The following is a 26,273-nucleotide window of genomic DNA, read 5'->3' as shown; positions in this document are numbered from 1 at the left end:
ATCACAGTTACAGGGGTCTTTTGTCACGGCCCAGATTCTGTGCAAGCGTGTTATAGTAAAGTGATTCTTTTAATAGCAGCCACATAATTGACAACACCTTGGTTTAAAGTCGTTTCTGTAGGTGCATGCTTAGTATACTATGGCTTAATACAGTCAAACACAAGAATTTGGCTATGCTTAGTATAACAGATTGTCAAGTGTTTCTGAAAAAAATTTATTTAAAAAATGAGAAAAAAATAAAGAAGTTTATGTTTTCCCATATATATACATACACAACATATAAAACCATAATCAAAAGAACAGCTACATTCCACTGTGTAGCAGACTAGATTACATAAATTGTAAACAAGCAGCAAAAAGATCTTGTGATGCTTCAAGTGTCAATGAACAGGCTTTTAATAGTAAGCATTTTAGAGGAGCTTACGTGCTCTTTAAAGTGGTCTTAACATTTAAGCTTGTAACTAGTACATTTTCAAAGTTGTACTGTTTGTAGTAGTGTTGAAGTTAAGTTCTACATTAACTACAGCTTTCACTCAAGATACTCTTCAAAAGATGCCATAATATCACTCTGCAGATTCATATCAATTGTACAAGCCATCTGTAAGAAAGCAAATTAGTGTATTTTCAGAGGAGTTGGACATTAGTTAATACTATGTAGATCAAATATTTAAAGATTTAAGAAAAAACTACAAAGCTTCTTCCCAAAAAAGTGTACACTTCTCCTGTTATTACATGTTTGAGTGTGCATGTCTTTGAAGTCCTCTGTGAAAAGAGCTGAACAGGATGAAAGCTTCAGTAGACCTTACCTGAATCTATCATGATCCCGCACTGCAGTTCTTGCATTCCATTTTACAATATTATAAATTAAAAAAAAAAATCTTTAAAAAATAGCAGCAGTTCAAAACCATTCATTACACACACCAATAAAACCAGTGAGCTAGTTTTTAAAAGGCTCAGTTTTGATATTTCAGACAAGAACAGTGTGACTAGCACTTTTGTGGACATGGAATATGTTAAAGACTATAAACAACTTGCAAGACTTGAGGTTTGAAGTTATTCAAAGGGCAGGGACTCCCCTTCAAAATTTTATTTTACAGTGTGATTATTCTAAGCTTATGGGAGTTACAGGACCAAGCAGATAGTTTTTCATATTCTGCCACTTGAAGACCTGCTTTGAGTTTCCTGTTTCATTTTCTGAACTAACTCTTCAGGTAGCATAGTTCTGTTGTTTTCAAACATTCAGGCCCTTTAGAATAAGGACCTGAGCTAAGATTTTTTTAAATTCTCTGCTAAAGTTGAAACAAAATCAGCTGGCAAGAGTCAGCAACTTACTGCTTCTCTCCTTCTGCGTTCTTGTTCCATTTTTCTAGCCAAGTTACGGTCTTGAACAAGAGAATGTTGTTGAGCTTCGGGCAGTTGTTTGCTCTTATGCTCTTTTTGGGGCTCACAGTCTGTCACCGCCATGGTGTCCAATCCTGGGCCTTCATGGCCCCTTAAAAGAAAGCAAGAGAGATCAATATAGGATAAAATTTGTTTCTTCTTTTTCATCATAGCAAGCCTTTACACCTGAAGGGAATTCTGCAGATAACCGAAATCAGCGCACAGCACTCAAACTGTGGTTCTGTTTTATATGTTGATTCATAGTAATCTCCCTTCACGAGTGGTATGTGCACACAATTATTGGGCTGCAGCAGAATAAGGTTTCTCATGTTCCATTTCCAATTTATATGCACACTACCCAAAGCTTAGGTGCACTTTCTCTGACAGACATACCAACTTAAATTTCTGTTCCTTTCTTGGCCTGTGATGTTTTGCTTCTACCTTCTTCCTCTTCAACTAGTTATTTGAGTTAGATTCCACTAACTTCAGGCAAGCAGCTGCAATGTCTTACTCCATAGAGCTACAGGAGCTACATACCCAGTTTCGTCCTCCATGGAAACCTGTAGTAGCTGAAGGTGCCTGGACTGTTCACTGTACATTCCGAGCAAGGAGCACACCGTTAAGTCTCTCAGATGCTCTGTTTATTGAAATAATACACCCCAAACAAGTGATCTGTTCTAACAGCCAGCGATGGGCAGGAGAATTTAGGAACTGGCTCAGACTTATCTTTGACAGGGTCAGACAGACATGGAAAAAAATAAAAACTACTCAAGAGGGAAATATTACAGAAAGCAGAGTTTCAAAAAGGTGGCAAACAGCAATATAAGATACTACTGCAATGCAGTAACTAGCAGGCAGTCGCTTATCCCACTCAGCATAATAAAAGACCTCAGACCAGGATACATATGTGGGCCCTTGCTAAAACAGTGGCTGCAAACGGCTAGGGAAGAATACTACAGCAGCAGCTTGTTGAATGTGTTTCTCTACAACAATGCAAAGAATTCTGCCATCTGAAGTGGTGCACATGGGCACTCCTTCAGCTGTGTTAACACCAAGTTCCTGAAGACTAGATTATCCTGCTTCCCGTTTGGGTAGCAATAAGATGGGGATTTTCCTGGCTACAGATATAGGAAAGTAAGGCTCTGAGGATAGGTGTGAATTCTGGTCTTGACCAGAGTGCTCCAGGGGATGAAAAACAAACCAAAAACAAACAAAAAAAGGAGTACCCGAGACGTTTCTCTGACAGCTGAAATGATGCTGATTTGCAAGGGAAAAAGCCACTTTGTGCATTTTGGATGTGCAGTTGTGCTTAGAGTGATGCGGCTCCCCGGCTTCATCTGACACATGGCAATTACCTAATCCAAACCACTTGTTCCTGAATAACTAAGACACCAGTACCGTACAAGCAAAAAATAGAACAATATTTAAACATATGTGGTTATGAACCTTTCTTTTTCTTGAGGAAGGTCTTGCAGTTTCCTCTCGGCTTGCACCAGAGGACTTTTTAACTCATGCGCTTGCCCACTCTTCTTTAATGCTGCTTTCCTGAACTGTTTGAAGCTCTCAGCAGATGTTTTTATTGGAGCTGGAAGCATCATCGTTTTACATAAGCTTACCCAGGAATCTATATTCTTAAATCCTGCATCCTGAAGTTATTAGAAAAAGGAAAACATGAAAGAGGCAAAAATACAACTATGAATCATACATTATCTGCTTAGTTCTTACATTAGCACAATGTTGTTTTGACTGGCCCTATTGAGGAATATCTACAAGAAAATCTCCTTACTTTGGCAGAGTATCAGTGTAAATACAGCAATCTAAGCAGACTCCAATATATTCTCTCATGAGCTTTCAGTTTCTTTAGCAATATACTGAAAATCATTAGTATTTGTAGCTATTCTTACCCAATCCTTTATGTCCACCTCTCCATTTTTTAATTCCAGAAAACATGAATTCACAAGACTGAGCTTATGCAAGGTCCACTGACAATATTTTAATACAGAGAACAACCATCTCATTTCTATACATGATCCTTACATAACAGTAGCTTTGTATTAGGCTTGTGGGTTTTGTTTCTTTTAAATACCCATGTTTTCTCTCCCCCTGGGGCATTTTCTTCACAGCATAAACCAGCATAAAACGAGTATTCTTCAGAAGTTCTGCTTTTAGTAGAAAGTCATGTGTTCATGAAGGAAACACTTTTTTTTTTAAAATTGAATTCAGTAAGTTAGTTAATGGTTTTCTGAAAGCTAAATGCCTAAAGAAAAATCCTAGGAATATTTTAATTCAACAGACTACATACGAACTGCTTTGGTCCAGAGGCTGACATGATCAATTATTTAGACTAGTAATTTCAATTTGGTGTTTTCAAATAGCTGAACAGCAGAGAAGAATTTAAGTAATAGGTTAAAAAATTCCTCTGATCCTCTGTTTAAGATAACCTAATATATGCTAGGAAATACGAGGTTTAAGCAAAATAAAAACCTTCAGATTATTTACTGACTGTAATAATGTCATCAAAAGTATATCGTCCTGTTGTCCAATAGCACCCAAGGCTATATTCCACACTACTCTTATTTTTGCTACTGGGTCAGCAAGAGAAAGCACGCTAATAGCTTGAATATTAGAACTAGATCAAGGAACACTAATAGTTCAAATATTAAAACTAGATTAAATAAGCCATACTTTTAATTAAAATACAGATGTGTTATTTTTAACTTATATCATTTACCTTCTGAAATGATCAGAGCCCATAGATTTTTTGTTTGGTTGTTTTTCGAACTAGCAACGAGATAAATCTGTACAGGTTACAACAATGCCCAAGACCTATCAGACACTAAATAACTGAATCATAAAAGAACAGATTTTCAGAGAAGATCCCAGGACAGGGAATTATTGATCCTAGTAAGTATACTCAAGCTCTTCTCCTCAAATAGGATTTCAGCAACACTTACCTTTCTCGGAAGAATTTTGGATTTTGGCTCTAGCATGTTTTTACCATTAGGTTTATCATTAGGTGTACAATGACCTGATGGAAGAATAAAAAAAAAGATTTTTTACTCCTATTGATTTTATGGGCTGTGCTTCCTCATATTTAAGTGATAAAAATGTAGCTATTCTAGAAATTGACTTCAGAATTTACACCACAATTTTTTTGTCTTATTATTTGGTTCAGAATGACAGAAATGCTCCCAAACATTTCCTAAGCTTAAGTTGAACTTTGTTGTATTCTCTTTCTAAAGAGTTTCTGAGATGAAAATCCAGGTGTACTCTGAAAAAGCCACTATTTTAGAACCAGATATAAACAACACATTTTACATCATTCAGCAATGATCTTCTACTGCAGTATGAGATGTTTCAGTGTTTATTTTAAATAAACGTTTAATAAGAAACCTAAGAAAACACATCGGGGTTTCTTATACAAAGGATAAAGTTTTTGGATGTTTGAGTCTAGAATGCTGAAAGTAGAGTATCAAACCCTCAGCCCGTTTGTCATACAAAGGGTTTTCAGGAAGACCTCACGCAGCCTCCAAAAGTCAAGACAACAGTGCCTGGCCTTTACCCTATGCTCCTGTGCATTGCCTCTGATATGGTATAACTGCAAGTGAGCAGGAGAGTTGTTACTATGCAGTGGAACAAAATAGGATGAAAGACATCTGAAGTCTCTCAAATACTATTGAAGAGGGTTCCAAATCCCAGTATCTCCATTCTTGCAGATTCCAGGTCCAGTTAAGCAAAGTCTATGTAGATCAAATTCTCTTATCATAGACTTGCTCTCCTCCAGAGTAGAGAGCTAGCATAGTAAGGTGTCCCTCTTAAGACAATAGGCATCCTTCTTTCATCATTTATCCTCATCCAGGCAGCTTGAATCTTCATAAGAAACTTGACAGTCTTAAGCACTGAATACTCCAAAATAAAACAAGAACTTTGCAAACACAAAAATGTCTAACCTCATTGTTAGGCCCACCAAGAAGGTCTACCTGAAGCAAACTTAAGATGAATTTAAATTTATGGTTATGTCTGTCTTAAAGCTCTAGATACAACACAGGAATATGAGGCTGAATCAAAAGTATTTGCAGCCATACGCTTCAAAACATGCATTTTAGAGCTACTTACAGCAATACCAGCCTTCGCAGAACCTGTCATTGATGGACACTGCTTTTTAATCTGAAGGGAAGCTTGTGGTTAACAGTTTCGTAAGTTAAGCTTCTTAACAAGCCACCACTGAATTCAGCAACACACCAAGCCTGCACCCATACTGTCAGAAGCATCACAAGTCTAAAATCAAGAACTCTTATTTCCAAGATGCAGGTAACCTGGCAGAAATGCCTGAGACAGGATTTGCTGCAAAAGTCAGCAAGTTGCTCTAAGCATCTAATCCTAAAATGAGTTTCCCTGGTTTGATCTAAATAGATACATATGGTACTGACCCCTTTCTACACTTTCTGTCAATAGATTACAGGCCCTACAACAGTTCCAAATTAGCAAGGGTTTTGTTTTTGTTTAAAACAAAACAAATCCTCAAAAAAACCCAACAAACCAACAGCCAAAGTCCTGTATTCTCCCCTGCCTTCCAGTTTTCTACAGGGGTTTCTAGCAGAAAGGCTAAGATAACACTGAGCACAGCTGGGACATGTATCATTGCAGGAGCACAGCACAGTGTTAAAAGCTCTACTATGCAAGATAGTGCTGAAGTTCAAGTGTACTCAGAGGCTGAGCCTCATTACTAGGTAATTCCCATATTAAAGACAAGAGCTACTCTATAACTGTCCATACAACTGTCCCTTGAAAAAGGAGAGAAGGTAGAAGCAGTGCAAATGAAATGAAAAATAGGAATAGAAAGTTAAGAGGAATAAAGACTAAGTGCTGAAGAATTAAGTGTGGAAGGGATCAAGCTTTCCCAATAGTTTTGGCCACGTTTTTTTTTTTTTTTTTTATGAATAGAAACACAGTGAGCCTGTTTTATTCCTGCTTGTTTTTCCAGTCCTTTAACATATTAAGATAACACCAGGATCTTGATTGTTACAGTAATGCAGTATACAGGACAAGAATTCAAGTTTTAGGCAGCCTCATAACTTTATAAGTGAAGATCATTGGCTGAATCCATGGAACCCCTGTACCAGCTCCAGCTGCTACAAGTCTAAACAAAGGGGGTCAGTATGTGTATGGATAGGTGTGTTGAGACCATGAAAACACTGAATAGAACAACTTGGAGAATTAAATCTCCATTTTTAGAGTTGCTTTAATACAACTCAAGTACCCAGCATTATTCTTTGGCAACAATTAGAGTTCGTTGGTGAGAAGGCTGTGCCTTTTAATTTCATCAAGATTTCAGAAGCTTGTTCCCTCCCCTGTTTAAGCCTATACACATAGTCTAGAGAAGAAGGAGAAAAGGAGGAACCAAAACAATCATGCCTGGTAACACTAGGCTCTCAACATGGATGTTCAGTATCGAGCTCAGAATTCTTTAGTTGGAAATATGTACGAAAACTGATGCATCTCTGTGAAATGCAGCTTTCAGGGAACCCACGTTCCTGTAATAATTGCAAATTTGTTCCGTGGTGAAAGCCTGTTTGACATTGCTTTACTGTCAGATTCTTGTCACCAAGAGCCAGAGATGGTAACTCAAAACACATACAGAGCTCCATGAAGCTGCAGCAGAAGACTGCCTAAAGGCCAGTGAAGTTGACAGACTGGAGCATTGGTTCTCTCAGACTCCCTGGAAGACTGGGTTACTTATCCTTAGTACTAAATTCAAAAAGCTAAGTTCTTAAATCAAAAAGTCATTTGCTTTATATATTTTAACACAGAATGAGAACCAAGCATCCATTTAACTTTAAAAAAAGTCAAGGTGAATCAAAAAGAAAAAGAGTAAGGGAAAACTGCACCCCCCCATTATTCTGCAAACTGATTCATGTACAAGTGTTCAGCATTTTATTTTTTTTAAACCAGGTTCATATACATTAACTTTGCACCCTTTATATCAGTTACAGTTTTTATTATGACAATACATACTTTGTTCTTGACTTATGGATATCAAATCAGCAGTTCTTTCGCTGGCCTTATGTTGAAGTTTATTTGATTTGTCTAGACGTACTGTTTTCTCAGCTTGTTGACTCCAATTAGCGCTGTCAACCTGGGAAGTTGGGTTGGATACCTGGAAGAGAAGCTAGACTTCAAACTGTTCTGAAGTGCTAAACGTGGATTCTTATCATACAGCAACAGGATTAAAGATGCAGAAGCTTAGAGCAGGAAATTGTTGCAGCTCTAGCTTCTGTAAACACCAGGGAAGAATTAGGTTTCATTCATATTACAGTAGTCAAAGCAAGTTCTTACATTAACACTTCAGATTTAGAGCGTGAACTGCTTAGAGGTACCAAGTGATAGAGGGGGTAGAATATGAGAAACTGATACAAGCTCTTTAACCCTTAGCATGGTATAGTAACAGAAGTTGTCTGTTACTGTTGTAAAGCCAGTTGCTCCACTTTAGCTTATGGATCAGGGTGAAGGGCAGCTGTATTAGTTCAGTGGTACCTTTTCTCTGTGCAAAACTGCGTAGTAATCCCCTCGAACTGGGGAAGCTGTTGCACAAACCCATGTCTCATAATATATACTGATTGCTGCCTTTGGATAGTGGACGCAAGTGGGAAAGGGCAAGTTGCTTCTCTTCCTTTCTTGCAGGACACATTCTTGTGCTCATAGACTCAAGAAGTAGCTTCTATCCATTTCAGAAAATAAAAGCTATTAAAACCTGGCTAAAGCATGTATGTTTGAAACCATGTTGAAAAAGATGGTTAAACATCTTAAGATGGAAAGATCATGCTGCTGCAGTAACATCAATAACTTCCTATGTAACACAGAGGCACTTCTAACCAGGATACTCTCCAAGATGACAGAAATAAGGTTTACAACTAAAGTTATCCTGTTAAGTGGCCTTCATTGCATCAAATTCAAGCCTAGATTATTATATTAGATCTTACTTAAAGGAGTAAGAGCATGCTTTAAGGAAGTTTTTGAAATGAATGCATTGGGGAGAAGCATGTATTCACCTCTGGAAGAGCACGTGTGCACTGCGTGACAGAAGACTGATTTGTCCTTGGAGTACTCTGAGGAGTTTGGTGGTCTGGAGCATCATGCAGAGCAGATACAGCTGAGATTATACCTGAGGAAGAAGTAGTGTATGATTTCCCCTCGCATGCAAAGTGCAGCCCTACATCTCAAAATTAGGTCAATGTTTAGATCTGTGAATTAACTGGATATGAAGATATGTATCCTAGCTGCTAGCTGCATGATTTGAGACGTTATTTTTAATTAGTTTTTAATTGATTTCTCAGTTAATAAGCTACCAACCCAAGCTGTCGTTTACCAAAAAGTCAGTTATTAGACCATTTGAAGTGAGGGAGGGAAAAGAATGGCTCCTTGGATCAAGTTTCTAAGCAACTTAATTTGATACGTCTAGGCAACAGCAATCAACTCAAGAGGGCCTATGCCACCAAGCCTTAGATTCAGCACTGGAACAGGCTCCCCAGGGAGGCATCACGGCACCAGCCTGGCAATAATCAAGAAGCACTTTAACAACACCCTCAGAGACATGATGTGAATTTGGGGTTGTCCTGTGCAGGGACAGGAGTTTGGCTTGATGATCTGTGCGGGTCCCTTCCAACTCAGAGCATTCTATGATTCTATAATAAGGATTTCAGACAAATTTGAGTGGTGGAGATGGGTTTAAGCATCCAATTCCTGCCTTAAGGTGTTCAACACTTCCTGTCACCCTAGGTTCATTAAGGTATCATCTTCCATGTCATTGGAGGGAGGCACGAACACTTCCTCCTGTTTTAATACTATTTTGCTCCACAAGCGCCCCAGTCATCTGAAGTCCTAGCCAATCATCAGTGCTGCCACACTTTTTACATCCTGCCCTTTATAGTCCATACCCTTGCAAGCTTTTTCTATCACTCACTTGATAACTTCTAAAACCCCAAGATAAGCTTATTGAGCAATACAAACATTAGTTTTGCCATCCCTTCTTTCCTCAGCAGTCAAATATAGCCATGCTTCTTGCCATAAAGATGTTACCTGATGGAGACTGTGAATTTTGTTCTGATGGTTTAAGTGATCTATTCTGTAAAGGCTGGAGCCTCTGCAGTACATTGGGAGGTGGCTGCTGCAGTTCAGATGATCCACGATTTTGCAAGCTACTAGTAAGAGGTGAGGGCTGTGCTCGCAGAACAGCATTGCAGGATGTCCTCTGTAAACACAGTGGTATTCTCTAGAGAGAGATTGCAGTAGTTAATACAGCCAAATCTTAATTTTTATAGCTATTTGATCCCCTTTCCCTAACACTGCCCCATTTCTACTGTTCATAGGCTTCAGAAGTCCTTGTATTATTATACTAATCTGGTATTTTCTAAGAGTTTAGATGATGAAAACCCATGAGGTGAAGTGCACTGCCTTGGTCTGACAGATACAGAAAACCCACAAAAACCAGAATGCAATGTGTAATTTAATTATAAATTAATCTGGTAAGTAATTTAATGTGAAGTATGATGTTTGTTGTTACTCAGAAACTCATTAGGGGCTGTTATAGCAGACCAAGCTGAAGCTTAATTCCTGTATCCTGTTCCCTCAAATCTGTTGCTGTCATTCTGTCACTGCAGAGGCTGCACCCTTTTTAAACAAAAAAAGGGTGTTGCATAATTCCTCCCCTCAGTCTTTCCTTATGAAGATGTAGAAGGAGCAGCTGAATAATAAATTTGCAACCTAGTTTCCTGTATCCTGCTAAGCACGGTTAACTGAAAGCAAGTCTATTGTAAGAACAGTGAAGGCTTTGCTGTGCTCTTGCTTTGAAAGCCAAGGTCTCTATCTCTGGCAGCTTCAAGGGAAATGGTGAAAGGCAGCTAACCCTGACAAGAATTAACTCCCACTGTATATACAGAAACAGAGCAAGTCAACCTTAGAGGCATTGAAAGTTATTTCTAGATAAAACTCCTGTTGCTTATAATAATACCATAGAAATAAGTGATATAAAGTATCCTAAAATGACTAGTGTGTTGTACAATTTATTTATAGTCAGTTGTAGAAGTGAGGTTATACAGAAAATTAAGTGGGGTTTGTTTGCACTGTTTTAGGTCAGTTCACTCAAAAATCAAGTTGGAGAGGATTTTCCTTTCTTGGGGATGGGTGGGGTAGAGGGATGGGTGTGCAAAGCATTCTCTCCCTCTCTTGTCTTCTCCCTTTTCCTTCATCCAACATGGAACTACCACAGTGATTGTGAGAGGTAAAAGCCTCAGGAGTTCTCCTAGTACATCAGTTTAGAGATACATAAGCTACTTTTAACAACCAACAGATTTTTACATCTCCATGTAAACCAGTCCCACAGAACAGGTAGCTTTCAAGCCATATTCATTATTTTCTGATAAAGTTGTGTCATTTCCAGTACCATCGTGTGTAACAAAATAACTTTGTTTAGGGCAAAAATGTTATATCCACTCCAGTCAGTTTACCTTAGGCTTTTCCATAGAAGTTCGACAGTTCTGCCTGGCTCCAGTCTGTTTTGAGCAGGTTTCTGTAACTGTAAATACAGCGAGGTGGGCAGAAAGAGGGGGATGGAAGGGGAAGAAAAAACCCAAACCAAAACAACAAAATCATTCATTTGCATGCGTTTCATTATTCACACATACAAGATGTGAGTTGCAGTTGTACCTAGAGAGCCAAACCTCACACTAAAAGGAACATTCTTATCTTGAATACTTTAATTCAGCTTGATGTGTTTAGAGAACTTCTCCCAGATAGAAAAAGAGACCATAAGGATTCCTGCAGGATCAAGGTCTTAGCTGCTGTCAATGACTTCACTGTTTGCTTCCCCACACTGCAAAGGGGTTGAGCATTCATCTTCCTTACACTGTTACCTCACATGGATATACACATTGTAGACCTCCAGTCTGGCAGATCTGTTCTGTCCTAGAAAACTAAAGTGGTCTGTGTACAGAGAGAAACATCGTTCTGATATCCTGATGCTGCAGCACTGTAACATCCCTTTAACAACCCTGAGACAGCTTAAGCACCAGGATAAACATCGGCTCTGCAGTCAACACTGTTGGCACTTTTGTCCCTCAGCTTAGGGACTAAGCCTTACCCATGAGGCAAGGCATCCTTCGTGCTGCAGACCAGAAGGTGAGAATAAAATAAATCACGCTTTCAAAAAGGAATCAAAATGATATGAGTAAGTTGTAGCCTAATAGTCAAGTCTCCAGAGTCTCCAGGTTAGATACCCAGACCTCTTGCTAGCTGATTTTGGTCCCTACAGTTTTTCCACTGATAAATTGAGTGGATGTTGTAAGTGTAGGTTTTTTTTTTGTGTGTGTTTTGTTTGTTTTTTAACCTACAAACTGTGTTAAGACACTCATTTAATAGCACTGGAATTGAGCCTTCAACATGGAGCAAACCTACAAGGGTAACTTGAGTCCTTGGTAGAACATGTGATATAGTAGGTATTTGGCCTATACAGACACAGAAGGAAGCTTTCTGACCCGATTCAGAGTCGCTGCTATCTGAGGAGCTAGAACCACTGCTAGTACTGCTGCCAGAGTCCGAGGAGCTGCTGCTGTTGCTGCTGCTGTCACTCAATCTGCTTGGTCCCATACTGGACTCAGCATCATTTTCAGCTGTAGGAGAAAGAACAAACTTAGAACAACCTGCAGTGGAGCAGCCTTGTATACAAGACTAGAATCAACCTTGTAAGGTCTGTTGTCCCATGTAACAGTTCATCTTCTGACATTTCCCAGTCAGCTATCCATTTAGCAGTAAATTTGAGACCTTTATAGAGGAGGGAGATTTACCAGCAACAAGCTAGTTGAATGAATGAAATAGCCAAGGAAAAGCTGTAATCACACAAGTTACAATCCTAAAGTAGGTTAAAACTGTGCTGTCTTGAGACACAATTCAAGCAATTTCCCCCCCTAAGTTTTCCTGCTGTTAAGAGCCTGTTTCTGTGCTTGTTGCTGCTGCCAGACTTGCATGCTGAGATCTTTATAACCAACTCTCCCTATTTCCCAAGCCATATGTACTCCAGAATTGTCATCTTTCGCCACCTACCCACCATCTGACTATTTTGCATCTGCAGGATTGATTTAACTCGGTTTATAGTGATTTTGCAGTCAAGCTTTTTCAGGGTGTTGCTCTGATGGAAGCTTTGAAAATGAGAAGCTACATGGATACCTGTTTCCCTGGTCACGAGTCTTTGTTAAGTGCCAGCTTAAGCTCTTTGTAAACAAGTCAGATGCTAGTTATAAATATTCCACTCCCTCCCTGCAACATATCCTTTGCAATTTATTTCAGCTGCTTCTTTAAGCTTTCTTTCTAGGATCTTCTCAAGCCATCACTTATACCAGATGGTAAGACTGCTGCCTGAGCTAATGCTGGATGCAAGCCTGTGTCTTGCAGGGCTCCTTCTATCATTTCAGCTAACTGGTTTTACATAGGAGCTTAACAGATATCCAATAGAGTGCAATAATAGCACTCACTAATTTAATGAGGAACAAATTGACCTGTAATAGTAGCATTAGCTGCATTGATGTGTTCTCAGTCCCTGACAAGAACCACCAGTATGTGTAGATATGCTGAAGTACATACTGAATTTCAGGCTTTGATTTTGAAATGCATTGTCTGGGAAACTGAATTGATTCTCCTAGGGCACTTCTTGAAGACCAGGACAACACAGCACACCTGTCACCAGTTTTGCTAGCATGACAGCATTACTGAGGCTGCAATCTAACAGTTGGGACTGGATTTTGTTATTCTTGAATTGAAGCCACAGAAAGTGAATTGCAAACAAATACATGGACAGTGGGACACTCCTTCCCCAGCCGCCACAATGTTTTCATATGTCAGCATAGGGTCAAGGTGTTCACTGTCTCTTAAGCTCTGAAACTGTTACCTTCCTTATTCTTGCACCTAATCCTTTACTACAGGTAAAGATAGTGTTTTAGACAGGAGAAGTAACTGACCAAATTTGCTTCTGTGACTCCAGCTTGTTCAACATAGGAAGAATCTGAAGACTAGCAATGGGAAGGTTAAGACCTCAACTGTTCTGAGGAGAAAGCCCCCAGCTGCCTAACAGTGCGGAAGCCCAAGGGGAGAATCCCACTTTAAGCTATTTCTGTTTCAAATAAATAAAAGTAAGAGTCACATTACACTTGAGTTTCTCCTTTGGGTTTAGCTGACCGTTGACATCCAGTAGTCTCTTCTCTAGCTCTTGTTTCCTCTCGGAGTTAAGTTGCTCTTTTGACTTGGTTGTTTTTTTAGCTGTATGTGAAACAGAAGTTAACATTACAGCAAAACAGAAATTTTTTTTTTTTTTTTAAAAAAAGCATCATTTATGCTACATACCCTGCTGCTTTCTTGGTCTCTTCCTCAAACAGTTTGCCACATATTTCTCTAGTTCTCTGAGAGTTGAAGCCTTTAAAGTTTCAAAGTCTATTTCTATCTCATCTGGGTTAGAGTTCCTCAGTGAAGGTTCTCTTGTCTGTATTATATGGACTACTTTCCCTAGTTTATCTCCAGGGAGTTTATTTATGTCCAAACTCAACTGCCTTTTTTCATCATAATTCATAGGCTTGGCACCATCTTCGTCTTCTGACTTATGTGCCAACAAGACCTGCTGCATGGTGTTCTTTGATTGACTGCAAGAAAAAAGTATACTGCAGTAACAGCAGTTTAAAATAATTTGACACCCACGCAAGTCCCCCACACTTACATGTTTAAAGACAGCTTTTTCTTAGATTTCTTCTTGTGTTTTAGGTTTTTCTTCTTTTGTATCAGGCTTTTTATTTCAGCCTTTTCCTTGTTCTTACTTTTCTGCCTTTTAGCCTTCCTTTTTTTCTTTTTCAGTCTAGGTAAGTATGCTCTGGTCAAAGCCCGCAACTGCTGGTGAACAGCTTTAAGCTACCAAGGAAAAAAAAAGAAAAAGCTGATAATCTTAGGCAATGTAGGCTGAACAATTAACTGGCCCTAAATATCACAGGAGATTTGTGGTGGCTGAGTAGATATTAATAGGATGTTTGCTTTCCAAACCTGATTTATTTTCTAGCATCTTACTGTACTGTAGATTAGTCACAGACCATGTATATAGAAGATGTTAGAAATGCCTGCGTAAAATAAGTAGCCTTACAGCATATGTCTTCTAGCATCCTATGAAGAATAAAAAGCAAAAAAAACATCAGTGTAGGAGCATCCAGTAGCTTCTCTTAATTTCAAGAATTTGGGAAGAACATAAGTGTCTTATTAGGTTAGACTTCTACAACGTTACTGAATTAGGCTAGTGGGACTAGGCTTGTGCATCTTCAGCCTCTAAACCTCAGATATTTTGCAATATAAAAAGGCTAGTTGGGACGTACTAACAGCTTCAGAGAAAGATCTAACACAAGTTTGTTAATTCATGGGAATTAGAAGGAAGATGGACAAGTTACGAGAATTATAATTCAGACACACTAACCCACTTCACTATTGCAAAGCCTGGCTTGTAGACTTTTGGTTGTCCTCATGCCTGTATTCGTTGTTTGATGATGTACATGCCACTCCGACAAATACTGAGAACTAAACCTGTCCTCATTTGGCTGAGAACAAATGCTAGTTTTCCCCATAGTTTATAGATACAGCAGCAGGTTAAAGCAAAAGCAGGACCCATTCCTCTCTTCACCAGTGAAGCAAAGCCATGCTTCACATTAGCATGAGCATGAGATTCCTTCTGTTTTACTTCATACTGAGCTTTCTGAAGTAAAATTTAATGACTTGCTTTTGTGTGGTTCAAAAGAGACTGATCAAAAGAACAGATCTCTTCAACCATATGAAGGAAATGCCATTCTTCGAAGAATGTCACTAAGCTACATGTGGAGTATCTGGATGCTATCATACCACAGCACCACAGTTTTATTTTAGACATTTGAGAGCTTTCTGCAAAGGTGGTAGGCAAGAGTACTAGAGCAATGAGTCACTAAAAATAGTTTTTATTTGCTGAGGCACTATTCACTTAACATTTGGAGGTGCTTCCAAAGAGGAATCGAGTTCTGCATGAAGAAAACCAAATTACTATAAAGTTTTAAAAATACTGATTCTTGGTACTAAGCCTTAGAATGGATAATTGCAAGTGGCACTGTCCAAGGGATTATAACAGCCATGCACACTGAGTACTAATGCTTACTTGCTCCTGAAGCTTTGCAAAGTGCACTATTCTCTCCTGTTCAGAGTCTTCAGATGATTTTTCTTCTGAAGAGTCATCATTACTGCTCTCACTGGAATAAGCTTCCATCATTTCTTTTGTAGGCTGTGGCAGAGGAACACTTGCAGCAGGTTCATCAGGAATTTTGGCAAAGTGCATCTCAAAAACATCCTAAAGAGTTAGGTTTGGGAACATTATGAAGTAGCTGCTCATTTTCTAGAACTACACATCAACATAATGGTAACAGTAGGTGCTACATCAGAGCATGAAATGACCACAAAGGAATCTTATAGTCTACTCTTTTTCAAGTCTGACTTAAGCAATAACTCACCTGAAGTTTTCTTGCCATAGCAACTATTTCATGGTCTGGAGAATTATGTTTGTAGCAGCTCATGAACATTAATCTAACATCTGTAGCAAATTCTTGTATATCTCTATATTCAAAATTGTCCATTTTCTTCTAAATAAAAAGAAAATGAATACACATTTAGGGCTTAAAAGTAGAAAGCATTGGCATGAAATGGCAGAAAAATAGGAGGGACAAGAATTTTGACATCTAGTACCAGGTTCAGTTTGTATCAAGACAGTAAATATTGTAAGAACAATTATGGAAATACCTGCTTCTCACTTTCAACATTATCTCTCTACCAAAGTAAGGCGATTTCCTCTTTTAAACAGATTTGCTAACTGTAATTGCCGTAAGGATTTTCTAGTAATAGTTTCAGCACTAGGTCAAGACAACAATGTTCAAGTTATTTTATTTGGTCATGTACTTAGCACCTGTTTTTGATATTAAGCATGGTATTTATACAAAGCCTACTCCATAATTGTTTGAGTCAAAGTAATGGGCTAGAAATTGGGAAATAACCTTTATATTGTGCAAGCTGGTTTTCAAGATAATTTAATAGACTATTGAAATGCAACCCTCCCCACAAAGGTCAATCTCAACTTGGCTAAATACTTCAACCCCATACAGACGTGCCCAATGTTCACAAAGAACTGGCCACATATCTCCATCTAGAAGGGTTCTTTTTCTACAGAAAATGCAAAAGGTGGCATGTAAATATTCAGTGTTGAGGTTCCAGGGAACTTCACCAGGGATAATGAGATTCAGAGAGAAGCAGAAGCTGGCGTTACAGAATTGCATTTTGTTTTATAGAGCAGTAGCAACAGCACTATGTAGTCAGACTGCAGAATATTTAACATGCAGCCTGCTTGGAAGTGCTTTGTGGAGATGGTAATTCCCTCACTGTTTATATTACCTTGTTCAATAGATAAGCGTATTAGCCACTACGCACATAGTCACAATAAGACTTTGTCTCATCAGCAGTCTGGGGCTTCATTTGTTGAGAGAAGTACATCTATATTGTTCCTGTGCCCACTATTTCTTTCAAAGGAGAAAGAGTTTGCTTTACACCTTTTCAACTAACACTGTTAAAATCCAGTCATTACACGAGTTACTCAAGCAAGCACACAAATAATCCAATTCCCTCTGAAACATACTTACTTTAATGGCTCCCAGGTCTGTAGGCCATTTGGTGATCCCTTGGTTCTCACCAAGGGAGAAAGATCTAACATCTACAGGTTTTAAGAATGGCCACGCGTATGCTGCATGTTTCTTTGAAAACATTTCTTTAAGTATTTCATTACAGTGTTTTAGTTGTTCTGACAACTGAATCTTTTTAAGAATTTCAGGTGACTGCTGAGAATCTGGAAAGCATCTCTTCAGAAGCTTATTTGGTATCATACATTCATTTTCACCTCTGCATGCTTTAACAGCTTTTCCTTCATTAAATGTTGCAGAAGATTCACCACTTGCTGTGAAAATTGAAGTAGTAGGAGTTGTAGTGTCAGCCTTCCTTTTCACACCTTTTTTTGCCTAGGAAAAGAAAATTTTACAGTCTAAAATACAGGTGTCCAGAACAGTGAGAGAATGGTCAAGCTTTCAGACTATACAAAAAAAAAAATCAAAGTGTCAGAACTTTTACAGCTATCGAAGGCCGAGCAGAATGTGGCACTTCCACAAGTTTAGACTGAAAGCCTAAAGGCATTACAAAAATCAGCATGCCAAGCTCAGTCTTAGATGCAAGGGAAAGAACAGGGTGTACTGCAGGTCAGGTTGTGGTCAGTTTGCAGCCATTTGAGAAGGCTCCACAAGAAGGTTATGAAGTTACCACAAGATGCCTGCCATGGGAAGGGAAAAATTACTGCAATTCATTCTAAGCCTAGCTGAGAGCTTTTATGTACAAGGTTTATCTCTATTTTTCTTCAGCCTGGGTGGTATTTGGTTTGGAAGTGATACAATGCATGCTTTGTCATCAGTGTTCAGACTCTTCAGGAAAGTGTAAATATACACTGCAGGAGAGCCTGACACATGTGCCTATTCCTCATTGGAAGAGCAAAACCAAAACTAAGTCAATACAAGAGTGTTTATCTGATGAAAATGTCAGATATTCACATACAGTTAAGACTGCAGTTCACAAGAATTTGCTTTTGTGAGCTACAAACACCTTCCAGGCTAGTTACACAATGTTTAAGCAAACATGCTACTTTTGGAGAATCAAGCCTTTGATTTACATTGAAAACATGGGAAGTTATTAAATAGAACTTAGAAAGAGCTTTATTTTAGTACTAAAGCCATTATTTACATCTCCAGGAAAGAACAGTATCTACATCGAGGTGAAGCCTGCAGAAGTATTACTTCAAGAATGGCCATCTTAAAGTTCACCTTGTTTCTTTGAGAACACCACCTTAAAACCACATTTATAAGAACAGATGGGCCAAGCAGTTATCCCAATTTCTGCTTAGTCTCTAGAATTAGTACTGGCCCAGTTATTTAGCAGAGACCTAGAAGATTTAATAGAGGTCTCTTACTATCTCCTTTCAAAACTTCTGTTGTGATAAGATATTGCAATAAGCATGGCTCCTGCCATTGCTCCTTCCACCTGCCTGCAGCAGCAATTTCAATAACTGTTTCTGAGAGTTATTTGAGGAAACTTACTTTTGCTATAGGGACTGCAGCTGGCATTAAAGCAGTCAGCTGAGTGGCAGACAAAGGAGCTAGTGTAACTTGATGCAGCTCTTGAGTCATCACTGGAGGCTGCTTGCTGCTTTCGGCTGGTTTCTGCATTGTGCTTTGTTCATTTGAAGTCCCAGGGTTGGGCTGCTGTGGTTCTGGTTATTTTAAAACAGGAAGTTTTAAAGTTAGGTCTTAAATGGTGCAGTTAATGTTTTGTATGATCAAATTGAACAGTTGTCAGCAGAACCACTCTGCCACACTCCGACCATACAAATAAATGGTAACAAAAGCGTCATTACATATTGCAACACTGGTATCCTACTCTGCTCCCCACCATTAGTACCTCAGCTAAATATTGTACCAATTTATGCATATTTGGCTTCAAGGAAGCTGTGGATCAAACTCAGAGGGAAGGTTAAAGAGACATCACACTACAACCCGTACTTTGTAAAAACACTCTTACCAAGAAGAGAATCAAGTTGCTTTCTACATAGACATAACACCAAGCAGCAAATGGTGCATCAAGCTGCATCATGAAGGTTCAAGTTTCCTAAGCAGAGTTAAGGTTTGAAGACAGTTTAGACCAAAGTTTTTTCTGTATTTGATTTGGCTGGTTAGATCACTGATGGCTTTTCCAGCTCTGTGGTTCTGTTCAGTTCCCATAGATGTTCACACCTACTCATTTATATAACACTAAGTGACACCATGGCATTCTCTGAAATCAAAGTCCGGTTTGTTTTTTTAAGGGGAAGTAAGCTGTGTGTGTAGATCTGTCTCTAAACCCAAAGACTGCAAAAGAGAGGACAGAATATTTCCTTGATCGTAGCAGCGTGCTCTGCTATCCAATTCAAAAAGTAGTGCTTAGAACATTTCAAAATTTGTACAAGCTGCATGTTTGTGCATGCAAAGGGAATGAGGGGACTTAAACAGCGTTAGTACCAGCAAGATGGTGTTATGAAAGCATCTCAACAAATTGTTGCGGTTATTTGAGAACTAGAAAACTGTTTCCAACACACTTCTTGGATCTTTTCGGGGGTCACTTCTACCCATTCAACCAACATATTCTGCCAAGGCAATTAATTGCTTGAGATTTTATTCAAATAAGCTAGTAAGAGCAGTAAGCTAGCTGAGCATCCTCCTCTTCCTCCTGACCCCCTAAAAACTCTTCTGAGATGACCAAGAAATCCACTGCTTTTCCACATCCAACTACCAGATGACTACTAAAGGTAGTGTTGCTCAAGTATACCTTGAGGAGAAAGCTACAGAGATCTATCAAACTGTAATACTATTTTGAAGAAACAGATGTTTCAGATACTACCAGCAAAGCACAAACAGCAGTAAGAGGAAGCAAATGAAGCCATCAGGAGACCCTGAAGAGCTGTGTAGTTGCAGAACTAAATAATCATAGCTAAATAGCATCTCTTAAGTGACCGAGTAAGAACTGAGCTAGCTAAGATCACTGCTTCATGGCTGTCAGAAGGCAAGTAGTTAAGAGGTGTCAGGCTGAAGAAATGTTGCAGTTCTTTCAAGACAGCTAACATTTCCTCAATAACTGACAGCAATACCTTCAGGCCAATTTGGAGGACTACCTTAGAGGTCTCCAGATTAACCCACTGAGGTGCACATGTGATTCCAGGCACTGCATAGTCTTACTTCTATCAGTATAAATATTTAATCTTTGGCAATGTTGACAGCTTAGTTGTAGAAATGAGCACTTTGTAGAAGTGAAACAGGTTATAAGAGCAATTAAAAAGGCATAGGAAGTCAGTGATGAGTAGTAAGTTGCAGCTAATCAGCTGGCCCCTTGCAATTAGGCTTCACAATGTCACTTCAAGCACTTACTATATAATTTCCTCATAAGCTTGAGATGTCTTGACTGAATCATGCTTTTCGTGGTCAAGAGCATTGCATTTCACCAGAAGTTTGCCTGTGAAGCTATGCTGTTACACTACTGGTGAAGTTGCTGATTCTGATTTTTACCCCCTCTTAAACACACATCATTAGTAGAAAATAGGAAATTTAGCTAGTAGCTATAAAAAGATTGTGTATTAGTTAATTAGAATTATTTTTATTAGTAGTATTAGGTAGATTAATTAGTATTAATATTATTACCCTGAATCTGCTAAAGCCTTTAGTAATGCTGTTACTTGTCTGATATGTTCTGGGAAGAGTGGAGAACACCCTGACTGCTCCAGGGTTGAGTTGGGATAAGCTGCAGAGGATTTCCTGCTTCCAACTTTTACTTAATACATTAACAATTCAACATGTAATGCAGGCCTTACCTTCTGGCTTCTTTCCTTTTCTCTTTCCTTTGTTGAGAGTCACTAGTCTTTCTTCTGGTGGCATTTGGGCTATTTTCTGCATAAACACTTTTTCTAGCTCTTGGGCCATAAACACAATGTCATCACCAGGCTGCAAAACAGTCAGTAACATTAAGTAAAGGACAGGCTGCAGTAACAGAGGGCTACCTTGTGAAATAAACAGCCTACAGAATCCTATTCCAACAGATTGAAACAAGCCATCAGTACCAGAGAGGTCTACAAGTCCTCACCACCCCTGCAACTCCCTTTAAAACAAGTTGCTTCATGACTGAAATACTCTTTCTCCCACTATCCCATTGCACAGTCCTACTTGCTTTATATCCACATACTTCCCACAGCAAAGGGAAAAAGGGAGCAGATCTGTAACTCCCTTATTCAGTCCTATGTTCTGAAGAAAGCTGTTGAAGCTTAAAGATACTACGACACAGCCAACAAACATCCAAGTGCAGGGAGATGCTCACCCTTCAGGTGAGGTTAGTGAAACTTGGAGGAATGGAGCGTAGCTCAGGGTTGCTAGCCTTAAACTTGTATAGCAGTTACACAGTGCTTGGTGTTTATGAGCTCTGCAACCAAAGCACAGATTTTGCAGGCAGATTCCTTGTGCAGAAAACATACGCTCAGTTGTTGTGACAGCAGGCTAGACTTCGCTTATGTGCCTTCAGTCAGTCCCAGCAACAAAGCCCCCCACCTCCCAGACAAGATAGTTTCAAAAAATCATGAAGACATTGATGGATTTAGTGCAGGCTGTAATAACCCTTTGCTTGTTTTAGACTTGATTTATTGTCCAATAGAATTGGCTACTGCTAAGAGGTTGCATTTTGCATACCTTGTTATATATGTAGCAGTTCAAGAACATTGTTTTAAAGTCTTCAATGCATTCTGCAGCTTTTGTGTAGTAATTGTGTTCCAGACGCTTTTTAATGGTGTTCAAGTCCATAGGTTTCTTTATAATACTGTAATAATCCTGTGGTTTTAAAAGAGTTAGTCACACAATAGATACGTTTAATATTAGGACAGGAAGATTCTTACACATTTAGTTATTAAAGTTAAATTGCAAGAGAGGAGAATTGCATTATGTTGGAAGGAATATTTTATTTAAAGGAAAACTTTCCCCATAATCATAGGTACCACAGAAGTAAGTGTTCAGAAAGTCTTTACCTGATATTTTCTTCTTGCTCTTTTGTATAACTTCCACCATTCAAAGCCCCAAAGAATACTTATTTCAATAGGAACCAGAGCTATACTGTTAGTAGTACTTAGGAAAAGTATATGCATTTCTCATATATCTCAAAGCCATTTACCTGAAGTGGCACTTCAGTTTATGGAACCAGGGGAAAAAAAGCCAAAGACACACTTTGACAAAGACAAAGACCCAGTCACTGACAAAAAGAAGCCGCCAAGTTTTCGCAGTTGCTGATCAAATACTTCATCCCCTGGGCTATGTTGGCTCTCCTCTCAGGGTTAGTCTAGTGAAGATGTGGCAATAAGTCTGAAAGGCAGCTGGAATGTGAACTGTTGTGATTATTTTAGTAGCATGGCTAAAAGCTTGTGATTAAGAACATGAGGCTAATTTCCTGCTGGTGCATTCAAGAAATCGGAACACAAATATCCCCGCTAAGTTCATTTATACATTGTAATTGTGTGAACTTACTACTACTTCAAGAGTGTAATCTGTTTTGGTAAAATAAAAACCTAAATGCATCATAATGCAGACTGTTAAGTTTACCAAAACAAAACCAAGAAAACTTTTAAATCACACAGCTAATAATTATTGTCCATTCTTCATCTTCTAACACCTGGAAGAGAGGCAAAGGCAGCAGATACCGTCATTGCCCTTGCCATGGAGGCAAGGACATACATCCTTGTTATTCTGCAGCAGTTGAACTAACACATACTTTTAGAAGTCAAGTGTCTGCCTTAGAAATCCAGAGAGGCAGAACTGGCCTGAGGCCAGCTGCAAATGTTGCTACAACTCTGATTGAATGACCCTTAATACTAACCTTAAGTGACAGTTCCTTCCAAGAAGGAAAAAGGGTAAGGAACAATGCAGAAAGATAGTCACTTTGACTGTGCTTTTGGACAAACTGACCAAATGAGTTTGTCATGAGGAACAGCTGCAGATAAAGGTTTTTGTCTGCTCTAAGCAGAAGCAATGATTTTTGAGAATTAGTCTTGGAAATTTGAGAACACTAAATACAATTGCTTAAGCTGGGGAGAAAAAAAAGTTGAAGGAAATGTACCATGGTTTTGGTTTTATTTAACACCTTTTTATCTACAAAAGCAGTATCTTCCAGGTCATTCGAAATACCCTTGTGTATATAGCCAGTGTTTTGATTTGGCTGAAGAAGCTGAGGTGATCCAAAACTGGGATCTAAAGATACCTGAATTAAGATGATTTGTCACAAGACATTATGTGCATTAATTTTGTTGCTATTAAACTGTAACATAAATAAAACTCCCAAGGTAACACAGGACAAGAATTTAAGCATCAGATATTCTATTTTCTGGAAGAATGTCCTACCACTGTGGTATGATGAGAACACTATCTTTTCCCTATTTTTGTGGGGACATTTAATTCTTCTAGAAAATTCAGAGCAAGATGCTAGGGTTGATTTGAAATTAAGTAGCAGTGTATGTGTAGTTACTTCTGTGCATGAAACTGGGTCCAGATTTGCCTATTTTCCCTAAAGGTCAATCAGATCTGCTTTACCATCATAAATATTTGACATTGAAAGAGGCGGGCTGCCACCTATTAAAAAAAAAAATCACAGAAGGTAGGGTTTGGAAGGGCCCTCTGGAGATCACCTTGTCCTACCCCCTGCTTGAGCAGGCACACCCAGAGCAGGGGGCACAGGACCATGTTCAGGCAAGTGATATAAAACCAAAGGCAAAAGAAAATACTTGTTATATGGAGCGGTAAGAAATACAACTAAACCAGCAGGGAGGTGGAGAGATGACACAACAGGATACCAACATCCAAAAACTTTAAGAGGCCTAAGTGTTCTTATTTTCCCTTAGAAATCTGTCTCAGATCAAAAAGCAAATGAACAAAGATGCAGCATTTAGTATAAACCAAGAAGAAAACACAATATTCTTGCAGACTTCGATTAATGAAAGCAGTTCTTGTGCAAAAGTCTTCCATGATCTGCTGCGTCAGAAAAAACCTCTTTTAAATTAACGTTAGTTCACAAGTCCTGTAATAATGTATTACTACTCCAATTCCAAAATTATTCTTACAGGAAGATTCAGTGCTGCTGCATCTACAGGCTGATGGAACGGCCAGGAAAAGTTGTGTCTCCACATGGCTTTCATGACCACCCTCTGTAAGTATTGAAGTTGATTTGTTTGATGACCACTACTTTTGTTATTTATATATTCTGGTGGGGGAGGGTTAATAATAATAGAACGGTGTTGGCTTGGAACAGACATCTTTAGCAGGTTCATGTATCTGTTTGTTCAGAGATCTTCATTACACATCTAACCTGGAGGGGAAAAAGAGAAAAATAAATAGTATTCATTGAAGTTACCTAGATTTAGTGCTGTTTACATGTTCACTTCCATTTGTGGCATGTCAGTACTCTAAGTCACAGGCAGACCCTCATGGTTTAACGAAGACACATTTGTTTTCCAGTGCGTAACTGATGGGCTGGACACTAGATGCTCGTTCTTTAGGTTAAACATCCATATTTGTAAAGGCTTAAAGAGGAGGAGGCATGGTGAAATCAGTAAGATTTCCTTAGAAATAAGCTTCCTTACCAAGCTTCATCTACCAAAGTCTAGGAACACATCCTCTGTGTCCCACCCTCCACAGATGGAGCCCTATAGAAGAGGTTTAACCTAAGAAGCAGCTTTACATCACATGCTGCAAGTCTCAACAATAGCTAGGTATTACCTTCCTCATGCGTCTCAGCTGAGTCAGCACACAAAAGTCCTACAACTGCTGAGAAAATATTTTAGCATAAATATATTTTGAAACAGTGTTTTTAAAGTTTTTGTATATCACAACAGTATTTTCTGCCACTGTGCATCAGCTTTGAAATGTCACAGAGGACTATAAAAGGTTCATTCCCCTCACCAAACAGTTTTGAATCATTTAAAGATCACTGCAAGGAGCAACCATGGTAATTTGTCTGTCACCAGCGCAGTGTTGCTGTGCTGGAGCAGAACATGCAGGTACTTAGGAATGGCAGAGGCTGTGTTTTGGGGTGCGGAACACCCGCACTACACTAGGCAAGACCTTCACCAAACACAGTTACAGAAGTTTGAGTCCTTGCCTCCCTTCTTAGCTCATTATTGAGTTACAAACACTCAGTCCAGAGTCTCACTTTCTTCTCCCTATTAAGACAAAAAAGCACCATACTTTCCTCATTCTAACATTAGCTCCTTGGTTTACCAATGTAAGTTTCTTTTTGTGCATTCACTTGATCAGGCATTACTTAACTCCATTCTCAATTTGCCCTGCTTTCTGCTAAAAAAAAAAATCTGATCGCCTGCTTTTCATCGTGGTTTAAGGTATTTAATGAGTTTTGGAAAAGGTCATGATAAGCTAGATAGGTACTGTTATCAGCACACTGCTAGAATAGTATCTATGCCCCATTCTTACAACTGTAACATCCCATCAGACATTACTTATCACACATATTTTCATCCTTGTTCTTTATTGCAACATTCAAAAGCATGCCTCTTCTCAAACAGCTCTTGAAGCTAGAGAGCTGTTCTGATTTCTCCCCCATGTGTTCAGTCCAGTAATTTGCAGAATGCAGGCATCTTTCATTGAACAGTACTGCCATCAAGGTAAAAGTTTTTTTTTTCTCTTAAGTAAGGAAAGCGTATCAAACCTGATTTGTTAATACCAGGAACAATTCTGGGCTATAAGCCAGCATACCTACATAGACACTACATCAGTAATAAATTTAGTACAAGATCAGATTGTTTTGTTGTCCATGGTAAAGCAGGTATCAAAACTACTGTTATTTTTCATGAAACCGATTTCACTCAAGAGAACAATTTTAACAGTTTAGGCATGACATTTTAGATTCAAGTTGTATAATTAACAAGCTGTGTTCATTTTAACTTGGAGAATAATCATCCTATCACATGTGTCTTCTGATGAGACCAAATCTAGCACTTACTCTAAAGCAAACTTCAGAAACCCAAAGGGAGCCTCATTTTCCTCAAATGAGATATTCAGCTGCCAGGGTACAGTGTGTGCAAAACAGCTTGCACTCTACAGGGAGAAGAGATAGAGTCTGCCTTGTGCTTGACAGCGTGCTCACCCTGAAGTTAGGCATTTCTCTGCTGCCTGCTTTTGCAAAGCTAGTTGATACAGTGGTAGGTA

At 38.9% G+C, this 26,273-nt stretch overlaps 1 protein-coding gene across 1 annotated transcript; it reads right to left on the bottom strand.

Annotated features, from left to right (window-relative positions):
* Nucleotides 1-529: 529 nt before the first annotated feature.
* Nucleotides 530-24,364, bottom strand: BRDT (bromodomain testis associated). The gene is made up of 19 exons (XM_075095501.1): nucleotides 24,173-24,364; nucleotides 21,762-21,899; nucleotides 20,897-21,026; nucleotides 18,597-18,769; nucleotides 17,103-17,474; nucleotides 15,927-16,055; nucleotides 15,578-15,766; nucleotides 14,135-14,322; nucleotides 13,768-14,060; nucleotides 13,573-13,683; nucleotides 11,910-12,044; nucleotides 10,884-10,945; nucleotides 9,457-9,649; nucleotides 8,430-8,542; nucleotides 7,396-7,537; nucleotides 4,335-4,408; nucleotides 2,827-3,026; nucleotides 1,333-1,492; nucleotides 530-598 (listed from the first exon to the last, which is right to left on the bottom strand). The coding sequence occupies exons 1-19, from the start codon at nucleotides 24,362-24,364 to the stop codon at nucleotides 530-532; spliced, it is 3,063 nt and encodes a 1,020-aa protein (XP_074951602.1).
* Nucleotides 24,365-26,273: the final 1,909 nt, after the last annotated feature.

This window comes from Phalacrocorax aristotelis, chromosome 6, assembly GCF_949628215.1.
Source record: "Phalacrocorax aristotelis chromosome 6, bGulAri2.1, whole genome shotgun sequence".
NCBI classification, from domain to species: Eukaryota; Metazoa; Chordata; class Aves; order Suliformes; family Phalacrocoracidae; genus Phalacrocorax; species Phalacrocorax aristotelis.
This window is presented reverse-complemented; position numbering and strand designations above follow the sequence as displayed.